Source organism: Neoarius graeffei, chromosome 1 (genome assembly GCF_027579695.1).
Source record: "Neoarius graeffei isolate fNeoGra1 chromosome 1, fNeoGra1.pri, whole genome shotgun sequence".
NCBI lineage: Eukaryota > Metazoa > Chordata > Actinopteri > Siluriformes > Ariidae > Neoarius > Neoarius graeffei.
In genome coordinates, this window is record NC_083569.1 from 73,389,217 (window position 1) to 73,414,674 (window position 25,458).

The 25,458-nt window shown below is 40.5% G+C and overlaps 1 protein-coding gene across 2 annotated transcripts in view; it reads left to right on the forward strand.

Moving 5' to 3' along the window:
• Nucleotides 1–908: 908 nt before the first annotated feature.
• Nucleotides 909–25,458, forward strand: part of col4a6 (collagen, type IV, alpha 6) — a 221,439-nt gene continuing 196,889 nt past the window's right edge. For both annotated transcript variants that reach the window (XM_060923953.1, XM_060924036.1), the window contains exons 1-3: nt 909–998; nt 1,155–1,230; nt 1,374–1,419. In XM_060923953.1, coding sequence (XP_060779936.1) covers nt 1,220–1,230; nt 1,374–1,419 — 57 coding nt within the window. In that variant the 5' untranslated portion in view covers nt 909–998; nt 1,155–1,219. The remainder of the gene's footprint in view (nt 999–1,154; nt 1,231–1,373; nt 1,420–25,458) is intronic.

Consider the following 25,458-nt stretch of genomic DNA (forward strand, 5'->3'; position numbering starts at 1 on the left):
TTTTTGTGTAATGTTGCTAACATACAAACCAACAAACAAACAAACAAACCAACGCTACCAAAAACATAACCTCCTTGGTGGAGGTAAAAATAAACACAGACTAGCAGACTATGCACATAGACATTCCAGATGTTATGGACAAGAAAAAAATATGAATTAAAGATCTCATCTCATTATCTCTAGCCGCTTTATCCTGTTCTACAGGGTCGCAGGCAAGCTGGAGCCTATCCCACTGACTACGGGCGAAAGGCGGGGTACACCCTGGACAAGTCGCCAGGTCATCACAGGGCTGACACATAGACACAGACAACCATTCACACTCTCATTCACACCTACGGTCAATTTAGAGTTACCAGTTAACCTAACCTGCATGTCTTTGGACTGTGGGGGAAACCGGAGCACCTGGAGGAAACCCACGCGGACACGGGGAGAACATGCAAACTCCGCACAGAAAGACCCCTATCGGCCACTGGGCTCGAACCCGGACCTTCTTGCTGTGAGGCGACAGTGCTAACCATTACACCACGGTGCCGCCCTATTATTATTATTTTGCAGTGCAGGTTTGTATAAGGTGCCTGCGCAGCTTGTGAACAGGCAACTGCTTGGGGCCCCCTGGCCCAGGGGCCCCCGAGAGTCGGGGCCCGAGGGCTTATTTATTTTGTGTGTTATTGTTTTTATTGTTCTTTACCATTGTACTTTCACATTTGGAATTTAAAAAACTTTTCGTTGGTGTCAGATTATTTTTGGAAATTTTTGCTTGGGGCCACACAGACTGTCGAATCGCCTGTGGTGAGCTGCCGGTAACAGGACGGAGGGACAGAGAGAAGCGGTGCCGCTCCGCTGTGTCCGCGCGCACCGCGCAGGGACTTGAGGGCGATGTGAGTGACAGCTCTAAGCCACGCCCCCTGCGTCTGAGCAAACTGCGCGTGAGCATTTTTCTTTTTCTTTTTTTTTTTTAGCTCGAGCAGAGACACGGCGGATCTGAGCGCGCGAGTTCGGTGAGTTCGGTTTCACTTTAAATTCGCTTAAAGCGCTTCCGCCTTGCGGTTCCGAGCTATTCCGCTGCTGCGCGCGCTGCTTCGGCTGCATGTACTTTATTGGCTTTGTTGTGTTGTATGTGCGCGCGTGTGCGTGTGCGCGCGTGTTGGCTGCAGATGAGGCGCAGTGAGCGGATCTGAAGGAGACCTGCGCACTCACAGCTGGACTCCCGCACCGCACCATGGCGCTCTGGTATGCGTTCTGTTCATTTATTTATTTATTTATTTATTTATTTATTTGCCATGATATTAACCTGTGCGTGATGGTTCCGACATGTTCATGAAGGTGTGAAGCTGATCAGTAGATTCACTTACACCCCTGTGTTCACTTTGCAGGCTTTGGGTTCTCACTCTGGTCTTATCTCTGGACTCGACACACGCAGTAAGTGCACTTCGCTTATCATCACACCATCAAAATCCATACACTACCGTTCAAAAGTTTGGGGTCGCTTTGAAATGTCCTTATTTTTGAAAGAAAAGCACTGTTCTTTTCAATGATCATCACTTTAACCTAATCAGAAATGCACTCTATACATGGCTAATGTGCTAAATGACTATTCTAGCTGCTGGTTTTTGGTGCAATATCTCCATAGGTGTATAGAGGCCCATTTCCAGCAACTCTCACTCCAGTGTTCTAATGGTACAATGTGTTTGCTCATTGCCTCAGAAGGCTAATGGATGATTAGAAAACCCTTGTACAATCATGTTAGCACAGCTGAAAACAGTTGAGCTCTTTAGAGAAGCTATAAAACTGACCTTCCTTTGAGCAGATTGAGTTTCTGGAGCATCACATTATTTTGTGGGGTCGATTAAATGCTCAAAATGGCCAGAAAAATGTTTTGATTATATTTTCTATTCATTTTACAACTTATGGTGGGAAATAAAAGTGTGACTTTTCATGGAAAACACTAAATTGGCTGGGTGACCCCGAACTTTTGAACGGTAGTGTACATGCTCGTGGTAGAACCATGACCATCTGAGATGGTTTCCTGAGATGCTCTTTCGACAAAAACAAAACAAACAAACACAGGTTATTGTGTGCTTTGAGCATCCTGATCCCGGGGTTCAGTGTCTTGCTTCTTCTCCAGCACTGTGGCCAGATCAGGGTCTGTTCATTGGAGTTCCAGATGCTCAATCTGCCGCAACCCTTCCATTTCTGGGTTTGGGAAACAACCATTCATACACAGAGGCGATTCTAGAGTCTGTTGTGGCCCCAAGCAAAAATTTCCAGGGGGCCCTTCTGGCCAGTGTTCATCACCAATGTGTTATAAATAATCTGGCACCAACGAAAAATGCCCCTTACAGAAAAACCACATGAACTTCACATGTGATTTCTCACATGTGAAATATGTGGAAAATGTGTTTTGCACATGGGAAACATGTGGTTTTGGCCCAGTTTTATGTGAATCACATGTGGTAACATGTTTTCCACATGTGCTCTACATGGTAACACATGTTACAAAATCTGACACCATGTATTCCACATGTTACCACATGTGGAATACATGGGAAATTCATGTGTTTTTTCTGTAAGGGGTATGAAACCAAAGTTTTTTAAATTCCAAATGTGAAAATACAGTGGTAAAGAACAATAAAAACAATAAAAAACAAAATAAATAAGCCCTCAGGCCCTGACTCTTGGGGGGTCCCAAGCAGTTGCCAGCTTGCTTGTTCACACACAGGCAATTTAGAGTAGACAGCATGTTTTTGGGATGTAGAAGGAAACCCAGACAGACACTATGCAAACCCTACATGGAAAGGCCCTTGTCAGGCACTGGGCTCGAACCCAGAACCTTCTTGCGCTGAGGTGACAATGCTAACCACTACACCACCTTGCCACCCATCAGTATGTTTTTTCTGTAAGGGGTATGAAACCAAAGTTTTTTAAATTCCAAATGTGAAAATACAGTGGTAAAGAACAGTATGTGATTTGATAAATTACAGCATCCACGTGGTCTGACAAACGGAAATGATCAGAGGCAGGTTTCCCAAAAGCCTCTTAACACTAAGAGTGTCTTAACTAGGAGAGAGAGAGTTCATTGTGCTGCTCGCTCTACCATTTAATGATGATCTTTGTGCTGCGATGCTTTGGGGGAAACTCAGCACTGGACTATTACTTTGACACCTTAAAGGGCATTTTTGTATTTTGTATTTTGTCACCACACACAGCTTTACTTTCAAGGCCTACAGTAAACAATCCTGTGTCACAAGTTATTGTCACTGATGAAAACTTATCAACTGTTAACTTTGAGTAATGTATAATATTCATGTTCAGCTTTCACTCCGGCTGAAATTTTGTCCTGTCGTACGTTTGCAGAGGTTTCTTCAACTTTTTGCCAAATGGTATAGTGGAAATACTTTTAGGATAATTTGAATGAATCATATTTTAGATAACGTCTTGCCTTATTATTAATGCTTGATGTTGCTTTACTAATTGTTGAATAATTCTGAAAATAGAGTACTATAAACTATCACTCATTTAAACCTCTTATTCATGAATATGTAAAATGATAATAATAATAATAATAATAATAATAATAATAATAATAATCTGGGTTGGGTCACAGCCAGTTGCATAGTAGCTGAAAACATGACAATATAAACTTGTCGTTTTGATCTTTGCTCTTTCTGTCATGGTAACTTTTATAGTAAGATATTGATGTTTTGGCCAGGTAATAAGTGTATAAACAGACCGTATTAGGGCTGTCATAATGTTATAGCCAGCTGTTGTTGTTTTTTCTCTCTCTCTCTCTCTCTCTCTCTCTCTCTCTTTTTTGTATTGTCATTCCATCCATATGCACGTATAGTGTGAGACATTATAAGACTGAGATAAAATCACATGTTCTTAGGATCAGAAGAGGGGCTGTGCCTACTGGTGTTGAAAGACTGTTAATAATATCACAGTATAAATCAAGTGCATTATCCAAAAATACAATTAAGATTTCAGTTGAATGATAAATGCAGCACAAAACAAATATGCATGCAGTAGATGGCACGGTGGTGCAGTGGTTAGCACTGTTGCTTCATAGCAAGAAGGTTCCAGGTTCAAACCTTACAGCTGATGGCGGCCTTTCTGTGTGGAGTCTGCAGGGGTTTCCTCCCACTTCAGAGATGTACTGATTAGGTAAAAATTGCTGAGTCTGTTGTTCTGGATAAAGGCATCTCTTAAATGTCTGTCATATAAAAACATGGTAAGGAAAATCTTTATCAAGAATCTAGTGGATACTTTGGATTGCTCCAACAAACTAATTGCACATGGGTACTTATCCCAAAAATCTATCACATTAAGTTGTCTGTTAATTTTATTTTCAGAATGTTTGTGAATTTACCAATGTTTCCTCCAACCTTTCTTAACTAAAAAATAAAATAAACGATCAGGATCTTGCCTGCAGTTCTGCCACAAAAAGCCAGAGGCCGCTATCTTTGATTCAAAATAATTTAAAAATGCACTTCTGGCCATGGGAGGAGATGATGATGATTTCATATATTTTCATAATGATTTTATGGCCTGTAATCCTTGGCATACTTTTTATTCACTCTGTTTATTAAGGATGTCTGTAGTCCTATTGTTCATGATATGATAAGTGTAAATGAATAACTTTTTAATAGTGAAGTTGATGGCTCTCCAATAATAATACGAGAATTTAAAATCAGTGCATAGGACACTCATCTCTATCCCAGTTAATCCCAGGTACAGAAGGAAATGGTTCTTGGTGATTCATGAATGGTTTTTGAGGTGATATGTAACTACCAAAAACACATGACCAAGTGGTCTGAACGTACACTTGATGTGTTCATCTGTGCTTTTCTGCAATGTGCCATAGAGTAAGGAGTGAAAGTAGAGAATTTGCAAACACTGGGTCATCACCCAGCCAAATGTGACTGTGATTGTAAACCATCATAAGTAGCAGCATAAGGTTATATTACTTTTTAAAGTGAGCTAGCAATAAGAAGACAAAATACACTATATGGTCAAAGATTTTGTGGACACCATCACACCCACATTTTAGTCCGCCCTTGGATATATATCCATCCATTATCCATAGCTGCTTATCCTGTACAGGGTCACGTGCAAGCTGAAGCCTATCCCAGCTGACTATGGGTGAGAGGCGGGGTACACCCTGGACAAGTCGCCAGGTCATCACAAGGCTGATACATAGAAACAAGCAACCATTCACACCTACGGTCAATTTAGAGTCGCCAGTTAACCTAACCTGCATATTTTTGGACTGTGGAGGAAACCGAAGCACCCGGAGGAAACCTACGCAGACACGGGGAGAACATGCAAACTCCACACAGAAAGGCCCTCGCCGGCCACGGGGCTTGAACCCAGAACCTTCTTGCTGTGAGGCAACAGTGCTAACCACTACACCACCGTGCCACCCTTGCATATTATACCGTAACCCCAAATCAGAAAATAGTTGGGACGGTATGGGAAATGCAAATTAAAAAAAAGAAAGCAGTGATATCTAAATTTACTTTGACTTATATTTCATTGCAGACAGTATATGAACCCAAGTATATTTCATGTTTTGTCTGGGTAAGTTCATTTCATTTGTTAATATGCATCCATTCTTGCATTTCAGGCCTGCAGCACTTTCCAAAAAATTTGGGATAGGGCAATTAGGGCTAGTAATGAGGTAAAACAATTAAATAATACTGTGGTTTGAAACAGGCGATTGTAATCATGATAAATTTGTAAGGCAGCTGGGCCATAGAAGGTTCACGCTGCACGCTGCATGCTGCACACTACACGCTACACGTTCACGTGAAGAACCGGACCCTGGGCCATTAAACTTCATGCTTGGATGTTCACGTGTTGCGTCTGTTCTACTTTGACCGAGTAACCAACAATATGGACTCTTCGGATGACGACGATTGCCTCATTCTGCTTTTACTGAGACAGAGGAAGAGAAAAAGGAACAGAATTTGGAGCCGAGAACACTTCCTTCTGAGAGAAACCCGTGGTGAATTTCACCGAACATTCTATAATCTGCTTGACAATCCCGATGAAGAACTATTTTTCAATTATACCATTCAATTATATTTTTTCTGAAGTTTTCCCCTGAAAGCATAGAGTTATCTCCCTAGACCCGTTCTGATTGGCTGGCGCGGCGGTGACCGCATGCATTGACTGGAATTTCCATCTTCACGCCTAGAAAAAAGTGTGCATGTTCATTTCTCGCTTCACGCGTGAAGTGTGCAGCGTGCAGCGTGCAACGTGAACGCTGTTCTATGGCCCAGAGCAAGTCATGCTACGTTTGTCCACTTTTCTTTACACGCGTGCAGCGTGCAGCATGCAGCGTGCAGCGTGAACCTTCTATGGCCCAGCTGCCTAAGAAAATTATTGAAAAGTTTAAAAACAATGTTCCTCAAAGAACGAAAGGAATGGATTTGGATATTTCACCCTCTACGGTGCATAATATCATTAAACAACTCAAGGAACCTGGAGGAATTTCAGTGTGTAAAGGGCAAGGGTGCAAGCCTAAGTTAAACACCCGTGATCTCCAATCCCTCAGATGGCGCTGCATCAGGAACCGTCATTCATCAGTATCTGATATAACCACACGGGTGCTGGATTACTTTGGCACCAAAATACAGAGTTACATCTATAAATGCCAGTTAAAACTTTACTGTGCAAAAAGTGAACGTTATGTTAACTGTGTCCGGATGCACCGACTTCTTTGGGCTCGAAAGCATCTAGGATGGACCATCACACAGTGGAAATGTGTATTCTGGTCAGATAAATCAGTATTCCAGGTCCTGTGTGCTCCGGACCATAGATGAAAACGACCACCCAGACTGTTTTCAGCAACAAGTCCAAAAGCCAGGGTCTGTCATGGTATGGGTTTGTGTCAATGCCCTTGGCAAAGGTAACTTACACTTCTGTGATGGCAGCATTAATGCAGAAAAATACACTGAGATTTTGGAGCAGCACATGCTGCCTTCAAGATGACATCTTTTCCAGGGAGATTTCAACAACACAATGCAAAGCCACATTCTGCACACATTACAAAGGCAGGGCTGCGGAAGAAGAGGGTGCCGGTCCCCTCTGCCCCAATAGAGAATGTGTGGAGAATTTTGAAAGAAGAAATATGGCAATGATGAGTCTGTACTGTTGCACACCTTCAGACCTGTTTGCAGGAAGAATGGGACGAAATAACACCTGAAACGCTTCATCACTTGGTGTCTTCAGTCCCTAAACATCTTTAAGTGTTGTGAGAAGGAATGGCAACGTTACAAAGTGCTAAATGCTTTACCGTTCCAAATTTTTTTGAAATACGTTGAAATAATTGTTCATTTTGGAAAAAAAATTAAATTAAAACATCAAATAATGTGCTGTAATATTGTTTTGAGTGCAGTACAGGTCAACTATTATTTACAAATAATTGTTTTTGAGTTTTTTTTTTTTTAATTTCAATTTCAACATATTGTCCCAACTTTTTAGCTCATCCAGCCACAGGCCAGGCCAGATGAGCTTGTGCGATCACGCGTTGTCTGTCGTTGTCCGTCGTCGTCCGTCGTCGTCGCCCGTCCACAATTTACAATAAAAATGGCTACTCCTCCTACAGGATTGATCGGATTTCAATCAAACTCACATACAGTGTTCCCCAGGAGGGTGTGCATAAACGTTGTCAAGATAGTGGCACCACCGGTCATGTTTACGATTTTATGGGCGTCTTGGCCTGTATGAGCTACAGCCTGATTGAGGCTATTTTTCTGATTTGGGGTTAATAACCTCCACTATAATAATAATCTCTACTCTTCTGGATGTTGGAGTGTGGCTGTGGGGATTTGCCCATTCAGATGCAAAAGCATTAGTGAGGTCAGGCACTGATGTCAGGCGAGGAGGCCTGGGTATTCAGTGGGGTTTGAGGTCAGGGTTCTGTACAGGTCACTCGAGTCCTTCCACTCCCCTTTGGGTGTGATAGTCAGGTGCCCACAAATATTTGGCCATATACGAGTGTATGTCTACAGATTCTTGATCATTTTTAAGTATCCCTTCTGAGGATTGGATATAAGGTTTATTCAGGATTCAATCGCAGTAATGTCAGTAAGATGCTTGGCTCACCTTTTCTAAGGCATTGTGTATTATCACTGCAAAAAACTGAAAACTGAATTTGAGGAGAAAATGACTTAATACTATTGAAATTGTCTTGCTGCATGGACAGATATTTTTACTTGATAAGACATCTTAGAATAAGTTGGTTGCAATCTAGAACTCGGTTTAATAATCTCAGAATTGGTGTCTTGTATTCTTCTAATAGGAAATGCTAGATTGTTTTAACTTTTTTCAAGATATCTTCACTTGCTAAGATATCATTTTTTGCAGTGTGATAAGATAATATACAGAATCTTCTTTATCTTATCTCACCTAGCACGCTCTTTATCACTCCCACACACACACACACACACACACACACACACACACACACACACACACACACACACACACACACACACATCTGTTCATGTTCTCCTTTGCTAAGGCATAGTGAAATTGTTGTTTTTGTTATTGGTGTTGGGCATGTCAGTTGTTGGAACTGCAAAGTATTTCATATTTATGTCTATCGCCTTTTATTATATTATATTTGTCTAAAATGATTATATAATGAAGAGATATTCAGACTCCTTTATATGGGCAGACATGTTCTGGACATGACGAGATGCTTTCCGCAGAAATGTATCGCATGCTAATGTGCAAAGATAGTGGGGTTGGGTAATATGTTGTTATGATATTGATATAGTGACTGATTATCACAGTAGACTTTGTTGAGAGATCAACAAAAATCTGATTGGAAGTGGCTGATTAGATGTAATATTTAACATAAAATAAAAAGAGCTTATACTAGACGTAGATCGTATAAACGTAGATCATTTAATTCAGTTTTTCACAGTTTCTAATGAAGCCAAGCAGCCTTTATTTGCCACACGTACACTCAAGCACAGAGTAAAATTTAACCTCTGCGTTTAACCCATCTGAAGCTGTAAACACACACCCAGAGCAGTGGGCAGCTATGCTACAGCACTCAGGGAGCAGTTGGAGGTTAGGTGCCTTGCTCAAGGGCACTTCAGCTCAACCTTCAGGCCATGGCTGCCCCATGAACTGTGGGGGAAACCCACGCAGACACGAGGAGAACATGCAAACTCCACACAGAAAGGCCTCCGTCAGCCGCTGGGCTCGAACCCAGAACCATCTTGCTGGGAGGCAACAGTGCCAACCATTACACCACCGTGCCACCCACTGTTGCTAAGTATTAGTGAGAGCATAGACATGTATGGGCACTTGGTGAGAGTATGGGTACTTACTAAGGTACGTAGTGAGTGCTAGTGAAAATATGGATACTTAGAGTATGAGTACTTACTTAATATTGATTTTTTTTTTCTTACTACTCTTTTTTTTTTTTTTTGCTCCAGTACTTAATCACAAGTTACACAATGAAGATCTGAATCCTGATAATGATAAGACTGCTTTTGAATGAGACACAGATTCTCACACACACATGCACCTAGACTGTGCGGTGGTGCATGAGCGCTCAGTTGAGAAAGCCATGCTTGAGGGAAGAGAGGAGAGATAAATGAGAATCTACAGTAAACAAGGACAAGCTGACCATTCCTAATCACAGTCACACTTCACACTTTCCCAAAGCTATCGCTGCCTCAGAACCAAGATGTTTAGATGTTTATGTTTCTGAAATGTTTAGGCACTCAGGTCTTATCTCTGGAGGCTTCGCTCCCTTCCCACGTGATGCAGAAAATTCCAGGGCTGCCTGGCAGAACTTGTCGAGAGCTTTTCTCTCTTGCTGCAGGTGTCACTTTCCTAGAACATTCCTGCAGGTTAAACTGAGGCTTTCTAATGCCTGTGTGATTTGTTCGAGCCCCTCCTTGATGTATCTTTGCCCTGAGGGTACAGGTTCTGCTTGAGGCTATTCTAACATCCTGCAGTCAGATAACACTTCTAACACGTTCATTTAGTTGGCTCACCATTTAAATGGCTGTAGATGGAGTTGCTTTCTGCTCTTTGTGTTAAAGGTTGTACATGCAGAAATATCTGTTTTCTAAGTTCACACTAGCAGTGAAAACACATCAGAAAACTCCCCTCACGGTTCCTTAACTCATATATTTAGAGCCTGCGCACAATCAGATCTTTAGATTGTCCTTTACATTCTCAATCTTTCATGAGCTCCAGTACTTATCTCAGCATTCATCTGTCTTGTTTTTTTTTTTTTTATGACTAGCAAGACCACCGATATGGCTGATTGTGTCTCTTCACTCTATTTTAATCTACATAGTTCTTCTCTTACCAAGCTTCTCCCTTCCTTTCTGTCTGCCCCTCTCTGTTTCTGTCTCTCTTTCCATTTGTATCATGAGATATGAATAATTATAACAAGGAATGAGGTGATAGTTTAACCCCATGAAAATACATGACGTCTTGAGAAGCCTTTCCTCCATAAATGGCCACGTCTTTGCGGCGCGAACATGCAGGAAGAGATAAAGCCATAACTATTTAAAGAGAAAGTTTTATGGCTTTCTTCATTTTATAGACCTCCTTGATTCTGCTGATTCTAATGAGTATTCGTGAAAAAGGAAAGAATAACCATTTTACCAGCACCAGGAAGTGGTATCATTTAAGGCTATAGCTGACTCAAGTGTGAATATGGTTCAACAGGCATAGTTAATGTTTCATGGTTGGTCTGCAAAACTAAAATGTTTAAAAATGACCAACTTTCCAGTTTTATGTACTTTAAGTCAAGTCAAGTCAACTGTATTGTCAAATATGCTATACATGCTCGACATACAGCACAGATGAAATTTCAGTCCTCTCTGACCCACGGTGCAAACAGGCAATGCAATAAATAAAAATAAATATAGAATAATTGAAAAAACAAACAAACAATATAAACAGTATAAACACTCTAGATAGGAACTAGACATAGACTAAACACTCAGATAAACAATATAAACAGTATAAATAAACAGTATAAACACTAGATAAGAAGAACTAGACAAAGACTAAACACTCAGACAATATAAACAGTGTAAACACTAGATAAGAACTAGACAAAGACTAAACACTCAAACAGACAATATAAACAGTATAAACACTCTAGATATGAACTAGACGTAGACTAAACACTCATATATACATACATACATATATATATTAGTGCTGTCAAGCGATTAACATATTTAATCGCGATTAATGTCGCGACTATCATAGTTAACTCGCGATTAATCGCAATTTAATCGCACATTTTTTTCACATGAAAAACCATTGTAATTCTCTTATCAGCATAAAAAAGTGAATGGGCTTGCTTTGTACCAATGTTGTGTTTTTTTTTTTTTATTGCAAAGCATAACACGCCTTGACACAGCCACTGCAAAGTGAAACCTAAGCCGAGCACCGTGGCTCTTCGTCCCGAGGCGCGGGGCTAGCAAGAGAACCATGAGTGAAGTGATCTACTGCTTGAGTTAGTCTACAACTCAGAGAGACAGGTTACACAGTGACAGTAGGCTTGACATGCTTGATTATAATATAAAGTACACTATTATATTAAGTTTAAGTTGTTCGTTGATAAATATTGAATTGAATCTGATCTTTACTGTTTCAGCTCACTTAACACATTTTGTACTTTTACACTTTCTGCCTGTTGATGCGTCGCGCTGTCCAATCAGAGGCGGCCAAATTTGCATATTACAGGGAGGATTTCTGGGATAGCATTGAGTTTACAGTTCAGAGGGATCTGGCTTCTTTAGACGCTGTCTTCTTAAAACTGAATAAATATTTAAAAAGAGCCAAATGAGCCAGTCTTTTGAACGGCTCTTTTCAAAGAAGGGATCACAAAGATGCGGATCCCATCAAAGAGCCATAAATCCCATCTCTACTAGCGCGCCCTGCCCGCGCTGGTTCTTGGGGCAGAGGACTCTGGCTGTGCGGGGCGTGGCATTACAGTCTAGCTGCTATCGGTTTTCTAGGCGAAGTCTCTGTTCCAAGTTCCTGGCAGTTTCAAAAGCTTATGAAAAACCTACATCATGTCACAGAGCGTTAATCTCGCGATAAAAAAATTATCGCCGTTAAAATTGAGTCAAGTTAACGCGTTAATAACGCGACAATTTTGACAGCACTAATATATATATATATATATATATATATATATATATATATATATATATACACACACACACACACACATAATATTATAGGTATTGGCACTGGCAAATATATTTGCATAATAATTAATAATAATAATAATAATGAATCACTTATTGGAGATTTTGTATTTGGGATCTTAATATTGGAGATCCCCATAGAACTGGCATTCCCATATTAGTTATTTACTCATTCAGTTTTTCCCAGTCTTTCTTTTCACTATTTTGTCTCTCTCTCTCTCTCGCTCATCAGGCATTTTTACCATACATACCTATGTTACTAGCCTGTAATGAGATGTTGTCTGTTTTTCTGATTCAGGTTTGAGAGCTTTTGAGTCTTTCTCCCACCTCATTATTGAGGAAAACAAAAAGTTAAAGGTCAAATCATACAAAGGAGACAGACTGGGAGAAAACAGCAGTGATCAAGGTCTTACATTCTTTACCAGTTGATTTATTTCACTTTTTAAGTCCTTTATTTATGGAGAAGATGAGGAAAGAACAGAGGGTTCCTGAAAGAGGATAATTAAGCATGTAAAACCTTCCCTTGCTGGGGCATCAATTATCAGATTGATGAGTGAATCAATAATCCATTTATTTGTCCAAGCTTGTTTAATGAGTTTTCATCACAAACTGAGAAGATAGTGAGTTACCCTGGTTGACATGTGAGGGCAAACAGAGGATTGGGGCAGAGAGCAGAAAAAAAACTAGTTGCTTTGGGTTGCCTTTTCTTATTTATAAAGACATTCCACAGGGTAAGTGCAGTGAGATCTCTCTTTTCCTGAAAGTGCTGTAAATACATGCCTGTTTCCCCCCTTTAAAAATGGCATCTGTCAAACAGAGCTATTACTACCACCGCTTACATGGATTAGTGCCATTTCTTCTGATCATTTCATCTTTCATTGAATCTTTTCTTCCTTTACTGCCTCTGTTTGCCCATGTTTAATGTTGTTTATTCCCTTGTCCACCAACTCCCAATTTCATTCATCACTTTACCCAGAATTCCCTCTTTTCTGGAGTTCACTGGGTAATCTACATCTTATGATCATTGCACAGATTCATTTTATGAACAGAATCCTATGGTCCATAAAACTATTGCTATTATTAATCAGATGATGTAAATAGGTACCATCATATATGTACCACTTATTGGAGTTATTCAAAAGTTAAAGTCAAGCTCCCTCCTGTGCCAGAACCTGGTCTTCCCAGGCAGTCTCCCATCCCAGTACTAACCAGGCCCTTAAGGTGCATTAGGCGGTGCCAATCTCTGTTTCTATAGCCCTCAGCCTCTTGCCTGTACAGCTAGGGTTAGAGTGGAGGGCTAGTCTTCTGGTAAACGCAAGAGTTTGACTCCCTACTCACATCTGTATTGCAGTGTGCCTTGTCAGATGGCACCGTTTTTATGATGGTCTTTGGTATGACCCAACCACAAGTAGAACCCACGATCTCCCAAATGAGAGGTGGACACGCTAACCACTAGGCCATCTCTCGGTCAGTAGCGTCATTTGAATGTTTTCTTTTATAATCTTTACACCCATTGATTTAGGCTTCTAACTATAATGATGAAATACTTACTAGAACAACTGTCACAGCTTCAGTTGTAACTGAGGGTGAGTTCCACCATGATGTCATTTAAAATAATAATAATAATAATAATAATAATAATAATAATAATGTAGATGCCCAGGCTATATGTCACAAACCTCACTTTGAGAACCACAGGTTTATACAAACTGGCCATTATTCAGTAATCTCTAAATATACAGTATATTCCAAGAAGAATTTATAAACAGTTTGGGACAGTAATATTAGCTTTTTAAACTATTATTATAATATTGAGCTTTGTCAATAAAGCAAAGTGACAATGGTGGTTAAAATCACACTGAAATCCATAAGATTTAAACACTGCTCTGATTGTGCTCTCTTCACTACAGAACAGGCTTGTTCAGGTGTTGGGGAATGAAAACAGTAAGGCATTTCCCCCTGCAGCTTTCAGGCCCTGCAGACACACATTCCCCTGATGGCATTTGTATGATGGCACTCAAAGGTGTGTAACAGGGCAGGCCTCAGCTTAGTCTGCAACTTCAGCAAACTCACCTGTTTATTCCCTCCTCCATCTCACCCTCATGCCTTAAATCTTTTCATTGAAGCGTTCATACATACAGCTAGGAATTAAGATTCAAAGAAAAAAAAACAATGTAAATGTGAAAAAAATGTTGAATTATGACATGTGGACAAAACAGCTTCAGTGCTCCTTTGCATAGACTGGAATAGGTAAAGATGTAAAGATGTTCACAGGTGCATATATATATATATATATATATATATATATATATATATATATATATATATACACACACACACACACACAGTGGTGCTTGAAAGTTTGTGAACCCTTTAGAATTTTCTATATTTCTGCATAAATGTGACCTAAAACATCATCAGATTTTCACACAAGTCCTAAAAGTAGATAAAGAGAACCCAGTTAAACAAATGAGACAAAAATATTATACTTGGTCATTTATTTATTGAGAAAAATGATCCAATATTACATATCTGTGAGTGGCAAAAGTATGTGAACCTCTAGGATTAGCAGTTAATTTGAAGGTGAAATTAGAGTCAGGTGTTTTCAATCAATGGGATGACGATCAGGTGTGAGTGGGCACCCTGTTTTATTTAAAGAACAGGGATCTATCAAAGTCTGATCTTCACAACACATGTTTGTGGAAGTGTATCATGGCACGAACAAAGGAGATTTCTGAGGACCTCAGAAAAAGTGTTGTTGATGCTCATCAGGTTGGAAAAGGTTACAAAACCATCTGTAAAGAGTTTAGACTCCACCAATCCACAGTCAGACAGATTGTGTACAAATGGAGGAAATTCAAGACCATTGTTACCCTCCCCAGGAGTGGTCGACCAACAAAGATCACTCCAAGAGCAAGGTGTGTAATAGTCGGCGAGGTCACAAAGGACCCCAGAGTAACTTCTAAGCAACTGAAGGCCTCTCTCACATTGGCTAATGTTAATGTTCATGAGTCCACCATCAGGAGAACACTGCACAACAATGGTGTGCATGGCAGGGTTGCAAGGAGAAAGCCACTGCTCTCCAAAAAGAACATTGTTGCTCGTCTGCAGTTTGCTAAAGATCACGTGGACAAGCCAGAAAGCTATTTTGAAAAATGTTTTGTGGACGGATGAGACCAAAATAGAACTTTTTGGTTTAAATGAGAAATGTTATGTTTGGAGAAAGGAAAAGAGTGCATTCCAGCATAAGAACCTGATCCCATCTGTGAAACATGGTGGTGGTAGTATCATGGTTTGGGCCTGTTTTGCTGCATCTGGGCCAGGACGGCTTGCCGTCATTGATGGAACAATGAATTCTGAATTATACCAGCGAATTCTAAAGGAAAATGTCAGGACGTCTGTCCATGAACTGGATCTCAAGAGAAGTTGGGTCATGCAGCAAGACAATGACCCTAAGCACACAAGTCGTTCTACCAAAGAGTGTGTGTATATACAGTATATATATATATATATATATATATATATATATATATATATATATATATATATATATAAAACACAGTTATTCCACAAAATCGAGTCGTACAGTACATGAGCTGATAGCTGACTGTGCAAAATGTCAGCTCAAAATCTCCTATAGCTGTTCTGTGGTTGGTAGAAGAGAGCAACTGGACTTGCTTGAAAAGTCTTGAAGACGTTTCGCCTCTCGTCCGAAAGGCATCCTCAGTTCTGTCTGTCTAATAGGGACTGATTCTATTATGATCCATGAGAGGATAAATACTTGATACTCCCTATTAGACAGACAGAACTGAGGAAGCCTTTCGGACGAGAGGCGAAACGTCTTCAAGACTTTTCAAGCAAGTCCAGTTGCTCTCTTCTATCAACCACAGATTACTATGTACCTGGATGACTGAGTATCTTCACAGATATGTTTCTACGCACTTTGGGATGAGATCCCTTTGACTAGTGCGGGAGTATGAGAGGACTTCCAGAAAACTGGCAGACATCTTAGCCAGAGACGATCGTTCATTTTTGTCAACCTGGAACGACCATCACTGAACAGAGGTGGGTGTCTATGACATCTATCAGCCACCTACAATGCAGCCATCAGCATTCTGATTCGGATTCTATGATGATCCATGAGAGGATAAATACTGGATACTCCCTATTAGACAGACAGAACTGAGGATGCCTTTCGGACGAGAGGCGAAACGTCTTCAAGACTTTTCAAGCAAGTCCAGTTGCTCTCTTCTACCAACCACAGATTACTATGTACCTGGATGACTGAGTATCTTCACAGATATCCTATAGCTGTTAATTTGGATTGAGATTTGGTGCCTATGAAGGATATAGCATGTGATTTATTAATTTTCATTTGCATCAAATCATTCCAGGTACTGCCACCCAGGAAGAGCCCACTCCCATCAGGAGAGAAATGTTTCCTTTGCTCTGTTACTCATCTGTACTTCAGGTTATTAGTGTTAGTATCTAAGCCAAAGTAATTCACAGTGTACCCTCAGAGTATAAAACAAATGTTGTTATATTTTGATATTTTATGTTCCGGACTAACTGCTAAATTTGGTTAACCACTTACCGAAGTGAAATCATAAATTGCATTCGCCAAGCAAGCTAAGCATTTAAATAAGTACAGTGGTGCTTGAAAGTTTGTGAACCCTTTAGAATTTTCTATATTTCTGCATGAATATGACCTAAAACATCATCAGATTTTCACACAAGTCCTAAAAGTAGATAAAGAGAACCCAGTTAAACAAATGAGACAAAAATATTATACTTGGTCATTTATTTATTGAGGAAAATGATCCAATATTACAGATCTGTGAGTGGCAAAAGTATGTGAACCTTTGCTTTCAGTATCTGGTGTGAGCCCCTTGTGCAGCAATAACTGCAACTAAACGTTTCCGGTAACTGTTGATCAGTCCTGCACACCGGCTTGGAGGAATTTTAGCCCATTCCTCCGTACAGAACAGCTTTGAGATGTTGGTGAGTTTCCTCACATGAACTGCTTGCTTCAGGTCCTTCCACAACATTTCGATTGGATTAAGGTCAGGACTTTGACTTGGCCATTCCAAAACATTAACTTTATGCTTCTTTAACCATTCTTTGCTAGAATGACTTGTGTGCTTAGGGTCGTTGTCTTGCTGCATGACCCACCTTCTCTTGAGATTCAGTTCATGGACAGATGTCCTGACATTTTCCTTTAGAATTCACTGGTATAATTCAGAATTCATTGTTCCATCAATGATGGCAAGCCGTCCTGGCCCCGATGCAGCGAAACAGGCCCAAACCATGATGCAACCACCACCATGTTTCACAGATGGGATAAGGTTCTCATGCTGGAATGCAGTGTTTTCCTTTCTCCAAACATAATGCTTCTCATTTAAACCAAAAAGTTCTATTTTGGTCTCATCCGTCCACAAAACATTTTTCCAACAGCCTTCTGGCTTGTCCACGTGATCTTTAGCAAACTGCAGACGAACAGCAATGTTCTTTTTGGAGAGCAGTGGCTTTCTCCTTGCAACCCTGCCATGCACACCATTGTTGTGCAGTGTTCTCCTGATGGTGGACTCATGAACATTAACATTAGCCAATGTGAGAGAGGCCTTCAGTTGCTTAGAAGTTACCCTGGGGTCCTTTGTGACCTCGCCAACTATTACACACCTTGCTCTTGGAGTGATTTGTTGGTGGACCACTCCTGGGGAGGGTAACAATGGTCTTGAATTTCCTCCATTTGTACACAATCTGTCTGACTGTTGAGTGGTGGAGTCCAAACTCTTTAGAGATGGTTTTGTAACCTTTTCCAGCCTGATGAGCATCAACAATGCTTTTTCTGAGGTCCTCAGAAATCTCCTTTGTTCGTGCAATAATACACTTCCACAAGCATGTGTTGTGAAGATCAGACTTTGATAGATCCCTGTTCTTTAAATAAAACAAGGTGCCCACTCACACCTGATTGTCATCCCATTGATTGAAAACACCTGACTCTAATTTCACCTTCAAATTAACTGCTAATCCTAGAGGTTCACATACTTTTGCCACTCACAGATCTGTAATATTGGATCATTTTCCTCAATAAATAAATGGGTTCTCTTTATCTACTTTTAGGACTTGTGTGAAAATCTGATGATGTTTTAGGTCATATTTATGCAGAAATATAGAAAATTCTAAAGGGTTCACAAACTTTCAAGCACCACTGTATTAAAGTAGGGAACACTCACATCGTTGTTGCTCTGTTATACTATCACCATTTTTCGTGCCTATCTTGTTAGAAGAAGAATATTCTTACATTACCAGAAATACTTCATGCATTCTCTTATTCCCTCTGTACTCCCTTTTTTTAAACTACTGCAGGTAAAATACTTCACAGCTTCTCTGACCTTTAAGCCACCTCTCTTAGCTATAAATACCACAACAGCTTCATGTGCCCCATTCACCTGCTTCCCAGTTCCCTTCTGGATATGTGAGAAAGAAATGCCAATAATATTCAAAAACCAAGGCCTATAATGTCATGGACAGCTGTGAGACGTGCAGAGAGAAAGATTAAGCAACAGGCAGTAAATCAGTAAAAGGTTATCTAACCCGCATTATGCCATTTCATTACATTTTAAAAAAAGCAAAAAGTGAAAATATGTCATCACCCACATCATGGCCAGGTTTTTTTTTTTTTTCTTTTTTTAAGCTTTTTGGATAAACCCTCAATCCAATTAGGCCGTTTTCTCCCCAGTGTTTTACAGATAGTTGAAATGTAATGGCATATCTAATCTCTCTTTTAGTTATTAGGAGCCCTGTTCCAGTTCGTCAGTTGGCTGAAATGATGCACATCTGGTTCATACAGCAGAGGCACCTTAGACCGCCTTTCTTTTTCACTATCAGTCTGTTCATCATGCTTCGCCTGTGTTCTTGTGCTTTCATGTTATTACCAGAATCCCTACAGATTTTTCTCTACAGATTTTCTCAGTCCTGGACCTCCTTCTTGTGGTGGCAAGGATAATATCATGCATGTCTCTGGCAGGATTGTTGAACAGTTTCAAAAACCCAGTATTTCTTAACATTTTAGCAGTGTATTAATGTCTGAACATGGTCTAAATGTTTTCAATTGCTGAAAAATATTTGAGACAAGAGGTTTTTGGAGCTAAAATTGTTTAGCAACTTTGCAGTACAGTCTTGAAGCAAGAAGCTGAGGAAAAAAAAAAAACCTTTGTCCACCAGGATTTCCTAAAAAGGAATTTTTTTCCTTAAAAATTTCCATGTCACCTCTGTATTTATGCTTGGTAAAGCAGGTCTCACATGAGTTGTGTTCGTCTTTCTGTAATAAAGGAAGTCACTGTTTGTTTTCCTGGCTGTTTAGAAGGAAATGTATACTGTACGCTTGCAAATTTATAAACATCATGTCTTGCTTAAATCCTGTGCTTTGAGAAGCTTTTACAGCTCAGTAAGTTCACTCAAAGATTTTCAGTGTATCTCAATATACTGGGCTTCCCATGAAAAACACATACACGCGCACACACACACACACATATACTCAACAAAAATAAAAACTTTACACTCGTTTCAAAGTCAATAATTTGAACATTTTGGAAAATAGGTTTGAAATAACGATTGTATTCAATTATCTTGTCATTAAAGATGCTATAGCATACAGATCATGTTTGTCATGGAATCGGTTCCACCGGAAATGCGACGACAATGGCCATGATCAAAAACTGTGAGTCACAACTTAATGAAATCATGTCAATATCGGGTGTGTCCTCCATGGGCGTTCACAACTGCGATACAACGTCTCCTCATGGATTGGATGATGCGTCTGAACACAGCTTGGGGAATGCGCCGCCATATTTGTACCAACATGGCACCAAGCTCCTGCAAGTTCTGTGGAGGGTTCCTTACAGTCGGCTGTGGTGCCAGTTTGATGGAGACGTGTCTGGAGATTATGGATGGTCTGTCGACTGCATCCCATAACCCTCGCAACGTCAGTGACGGATGTTCCCGTATTCAGCATGCCAATGGCACGTTCATGCTGAATGTTTGACAGTCGTGGCATTGCAAATTAACGAATAATTAACCATAAAACCTTGTTTTTCTGAGATGACACTCTCCTCTGCTACCGTGAGATCAATTGCACGTGTATCAATAGGTCACGTCACTTGTGTCACGTGGAAACGTGATTTTAGCATGCAGTGCTCTCGCACGTGCTACGTAGGCCCGACCAGTAGAATGAATGTGTGACGTAATGCCCTTGACAATGCATTTAACCATAATCACAACAAGAACTCTTTCAAGAAAAGTTTCTAAACACTATTTGAAAAATAATGAGTGTCAAGTTTTTATTTTTGCTGAGTATATATATATATATATATATATATATATATATACACACACACACACACACGAAATCGACGTACATTAGCTGATAGCTGACGAGGCACGTAGCACCGAGTTGGCTATAAGCCATGTACGATGAGATTGAGTGGAATAACTGTTTTACTCTATCCATATTCACTGGATTTTGAGAAACAGGACATTTTTTTTTTTTGCAAATTCGATAAATAAAAAACTTTATGCAAAACTTCCGACCAAATCATTTTTGCTTAGAATGTAAACAAACCGGCAAAATGACAGCAGCAATTTGTGAAAAAAGCGATAATAATAATTCTTGAAAAATTAAAAAAAGATATGTTCTTACCATCTAATACTTTTATTCCATATCTTGTTGCTTTTTATCCCCCTGGCATGTAATGCGGGGTGATATAGCTATCACTCTGTCCATCTGTCTGCCCGTCTGTAAGGCTCTTCTTCATATTGAATCAAGCAAGTGTGTCAAAACACTTTATTAGCATAGTGATGTGTCCTACCCTTCACCCAGAGTCTTTAATTGTTCCTTCAAAATTCATATCGGTTCCCTGTCTTGGTTATAATCGAGAAATGAGACAGTAATAGCTGGCAGTTGTGCTTCTCCTTTTAGTGACTGCACCTGTGAGGATAAGGCCAACTCTTGGTCAGAGGGGTCATGGCTTCAGTTCATTGGTTCGTTGTTCATGTATGTTCACCTACTTTTCAATCCTGTGTCCCTGAATGATGCAAAATCTCATCTCATCTCATTATCTGTAGCCGCTTTATCCTGTTCTACAGGGTCGCAGGCAAGCTGGAGCCTATCCCAGCTGACTACGGGCGAAAGGCAGGGTACACCCTGGACAAGTCGCCAGGTCATCACAGGGCTGACACATAGACACAGACAACCATTCACACTCACATTCACACCTACGGTCAATTTAGAGTCACCAGTTAACCTAACCTGCATGTCTTTGGACTGTGGGGGAAACCGGAGCACCCGGAGGAAACCCACGCGGACACGGGGAGAACATGCAAACTCCGCACAGAAAGGCCCTCGCCGGCCACGGGGCTCGAACCCGGACCTTCTTGCTGTGAGGCGACAGCGCTAACCACTACACCACCGTGCTGGGAGGCCTTTAGTTAAACAAAAACCTATCTGAAACATCTAGGTGTTACTCGTTAACTCTTAAATGGTCCACTGAGCTGCATCAGAAGTGGTAGATCTCCCCACAACACAATCCCCCGAAGTCTAGCAGACCTTTAGGCCCCTTCTGGTGTGAACTCTCAACTCCTTATCATAATACAGTTTGTTTCCATAATATCAAAAAGCAGTGTAGTGCTTTGGTGTTGGAGCTAAATGTTCCCCTGGGCTCAAGTCCATAACTCTGTTTTCTTTGTTGGATTTTAATGACTCACTGGTTAGACTTTGAAGCCACAGTGTCTCTATACAGCTGAACGGTTGTTTGGTGTAGTGGGGGCTAAGGGAGTCTGCTGCACCTCATGGCCTGTTGAGCTCCATTTCCTGAGACGACTGTGAGACATCACAGAACCCACATATGTGCTTTGGCCCTAGTGAACACCAGGGAGAGGATGTTTCTGATACACATCACTATCATGTCTGTATATAGAAATGAGACAGACGCTCAGGTTCAAATGTAGCTGAAATGAAAATGTAGTTTTGAAGCCTCTTCATTAAAGAGATCCCTGGCTGACGGGGATGTTTGCTGGATGTTATGTAACATTTCAGAATTCAAAGCAATTCAAACTGCAATTCTGTTTTATGTTCCAGGAGTGCAGGTGGCCAAGTGGTTAGAGCGCTTGACCGCTAAGCGAACGGTCCCTGGTTCGAGCCTCGGCTCGACGGGGATCTGGGGCTCGCTCCCTGTCCACCCAGCAGTGAATGGGGACCTGGTGGAGACACTGGGGAAGTTAAAGGTGGTGAGGAAAGGAACTGGCCACCCTACCTCACTATGCCGATGGCCCAGGACAAGTGCGCTCTCTAACAGGCACTCCCCCAATGTATGAATCGTATATGGGACTCCCCTTTGCTTTTTTTTATGTTCCAGTGCAAGAATCAGGGCTGAGTTGACAAAGCACAGCAGCAAAATAGCATTGTTAAATGGTAGAATGAGCATCTCATAGAACACTCTCCCTATAGTTAATATAGGCATATCAGGTGAAAATTCAAATTCAGTCCCAATTGCTTGAAACAGCTCTCATTGAATTCAGAATTGAATGCTAAACAACATATTTTATCTCATCTCATTATCTCTAGCCGCTTTATCCTGTTCTACAGGGTCGCAGGCAAGCTGGAGCCTATCCCAGCTGACTACGGGCGAAAGGCGGGGTACACCCTGGACAAGTCGCCAGGTCATCACAGGGCTGACACATAGACACAGACAACCATTCACACTCACATTCACACCTACGCTCAATTTAGAGTCACCAGTTAACCTAACCTGCATGTCTTTGGACTGTGGGGAAAACCGGAGCACCCGGAGGAAACCCACGCTGGCCACGGGGCTCGAACCCAGAAGCTTCTTGCTGTGAGGCGACAGCGCTAACCATGACACCACCATGCCGCCCACAACATACTTTATATAGAATTAAAATATGTTTATCTGTTCTTGAGATATTACAAATCAAAGACCGAAAAAAGGCTTAATTTTGAGAAAACTGCCGTAATATTCTGTATGAGGATCACATGGTCCAAAATGGGCCTCATTAACCAGTGAGATCAAATGTTTTTTCTTAATAACTTATATTTTTTAAGATATTTACATGGAAATTGGCAGACAAATAGATGGTTATATACTGAATACAAAGTTTGAAAAATTAGTAAAAACCAATCATGCAAATTAGTATTTTATTAGTATTAATTATGCTAATTTGGTTTAAAAAAAGTTTAATCGGTACACTCTCTTCTTCGAAGTTTCACCAAATGGCTTTATTTGTGCAATATAAAGCTGATCTTAACTCTTTATGCATGACAAAGAAGGAGAAATCAGTGTTAATTATAAAGTATGCACAAATAAGCACTGACTGTCGTTCACATGTACCATGCTCTATCAAAATAAAGTAATAATAGATTATTTCTAATCCCCACTTTGTGCTCTGTAGGCCTTTGTATTTCTAAGTAAGGCCTACTAGTGTTTCTATGAAAGAATATAAATGATTATTTTGATTAATATTCACAGCTTTCAAGGCGAACCTTGAGCCACATCCAATAAACAATTCCAGTTAACCGAATTGAAATTGACACTTCCGTTTTTTAAAAATATCACTCCGACCACTAAGATCTCAATATTTTTCATCAAAACAACTCCAGTTATATTCTAAAATAGTTACTTATTTACATTAATCAGTTTGAGTTGAAAAAATAAGTAGGTAAAGCTATGAAAACTCACTTCAGAGTCTCCTGCGAATCATAACATCAAAACTAGCTGACGGAAAGTTTTGTTGAAAACTTCATCAGAAACAGTGAGAGTGAGAGAGCATCCCTATAAAAGTTATCTGATTGATATTCACAAGTAATCCAGTCAGAAACTGATGAAGAGAGAGAGAGAGAGCCTGACCGCATTGTCATGACTCAAAAAGCACCGGCAGTTTCCTGACGTCACGTGAGCAGAGAGTGGACTCTGTTGTACCAACTTCAACCTGCCGTTCCTCCCAAAGTACTGAACAGATCTTAACCAGATACATTTTTTGGAAAGCAGAAATTATAAGCTTTTTAATGATAGTATTCACGATAGAAAATATTCAAGAGTTAAGCAATGACAAATTTGGAAACTCAGATGAGCGTCTGCATGCACAGTTTTCACAGCACAGCCAGCGAGCGTCTGATATTCCTAGTTAATATGATTTTAATTTTAGGAAGGTTTTAGAAAACTGGGCCCTTTTGAACAGTTTTTAAATAAAATAAAATAAAGCACCCTTCATGCACATTTTCATATAGTGGAATCCACTTGCGCCTTAATTCTGTTTTGATTTCGATGCTTAACAGTGATTTCCATATATTTAGCAGGGCTCGAAATTCGTATATTTTTTCACCAGCCAGCCGGACTAGTTACCTTCCAAAGTAACTCGCCAAACAGAAAATCAACTCGCCAAAATTTGTTCATGTATGAATTTTACTTCTGTCAAAAATAACACAAAAGAGAGTAGTTACCATTGTTCATGACTAATGTGCATTTATTTCAAGAACCGGAGTATTTTGATACTTTTGCTAAATACATAAATGAGAACAACACAGAGCACCATAATATAATATCAACAAATAATAATATATTGGACTTTTTTCCCCATCAGCGGGGGGCGGGGTCTGCAGGTTGGGATGTCTGTAAACCAATCAGGATGCTCTTTGTCTAGCATGCGCTACATGAACAGGCACACGCGCAGTCTCTCTCGCGCACTCCGTCATATGCGCGATGCAGACATTAATGTTTCGCGTGCACGCTCTTGCTCGCTTGCTCTAGATTCCGGGAGATATTATCCAATTTGCGGGCATCAGGGAGCCACGATCAATATGCGGGAGACTCCCGGAACTTCCAGGAGACTTGGGATGTCTGTTATATGCATGCGCAGTAGTGAAAAAACCAACAGCCTGACCGTCCTGCCGATAAACACATCGATTAACACAGACACGGCACACGCTTAATATGTGGCGGCTTTAGTTGACGGTGTGTCTGAATCTTCGCTTCATATATCTTTTTTATTTTCAACTAGCCAGCCGGGCTGGCTAGTGACAGGAATTACTCGCCAAATGACAAATTAAGTCGCCTCGGGCGACCGGACCACTGCGAATTTCGAGCCCTGTTTAGAGTTTTTACCATTTTATCCTGTGTAGCATCAAAAAATCTGCTCCATCATAACTGTTTTATGTTGTTGGTGAATTTCACAC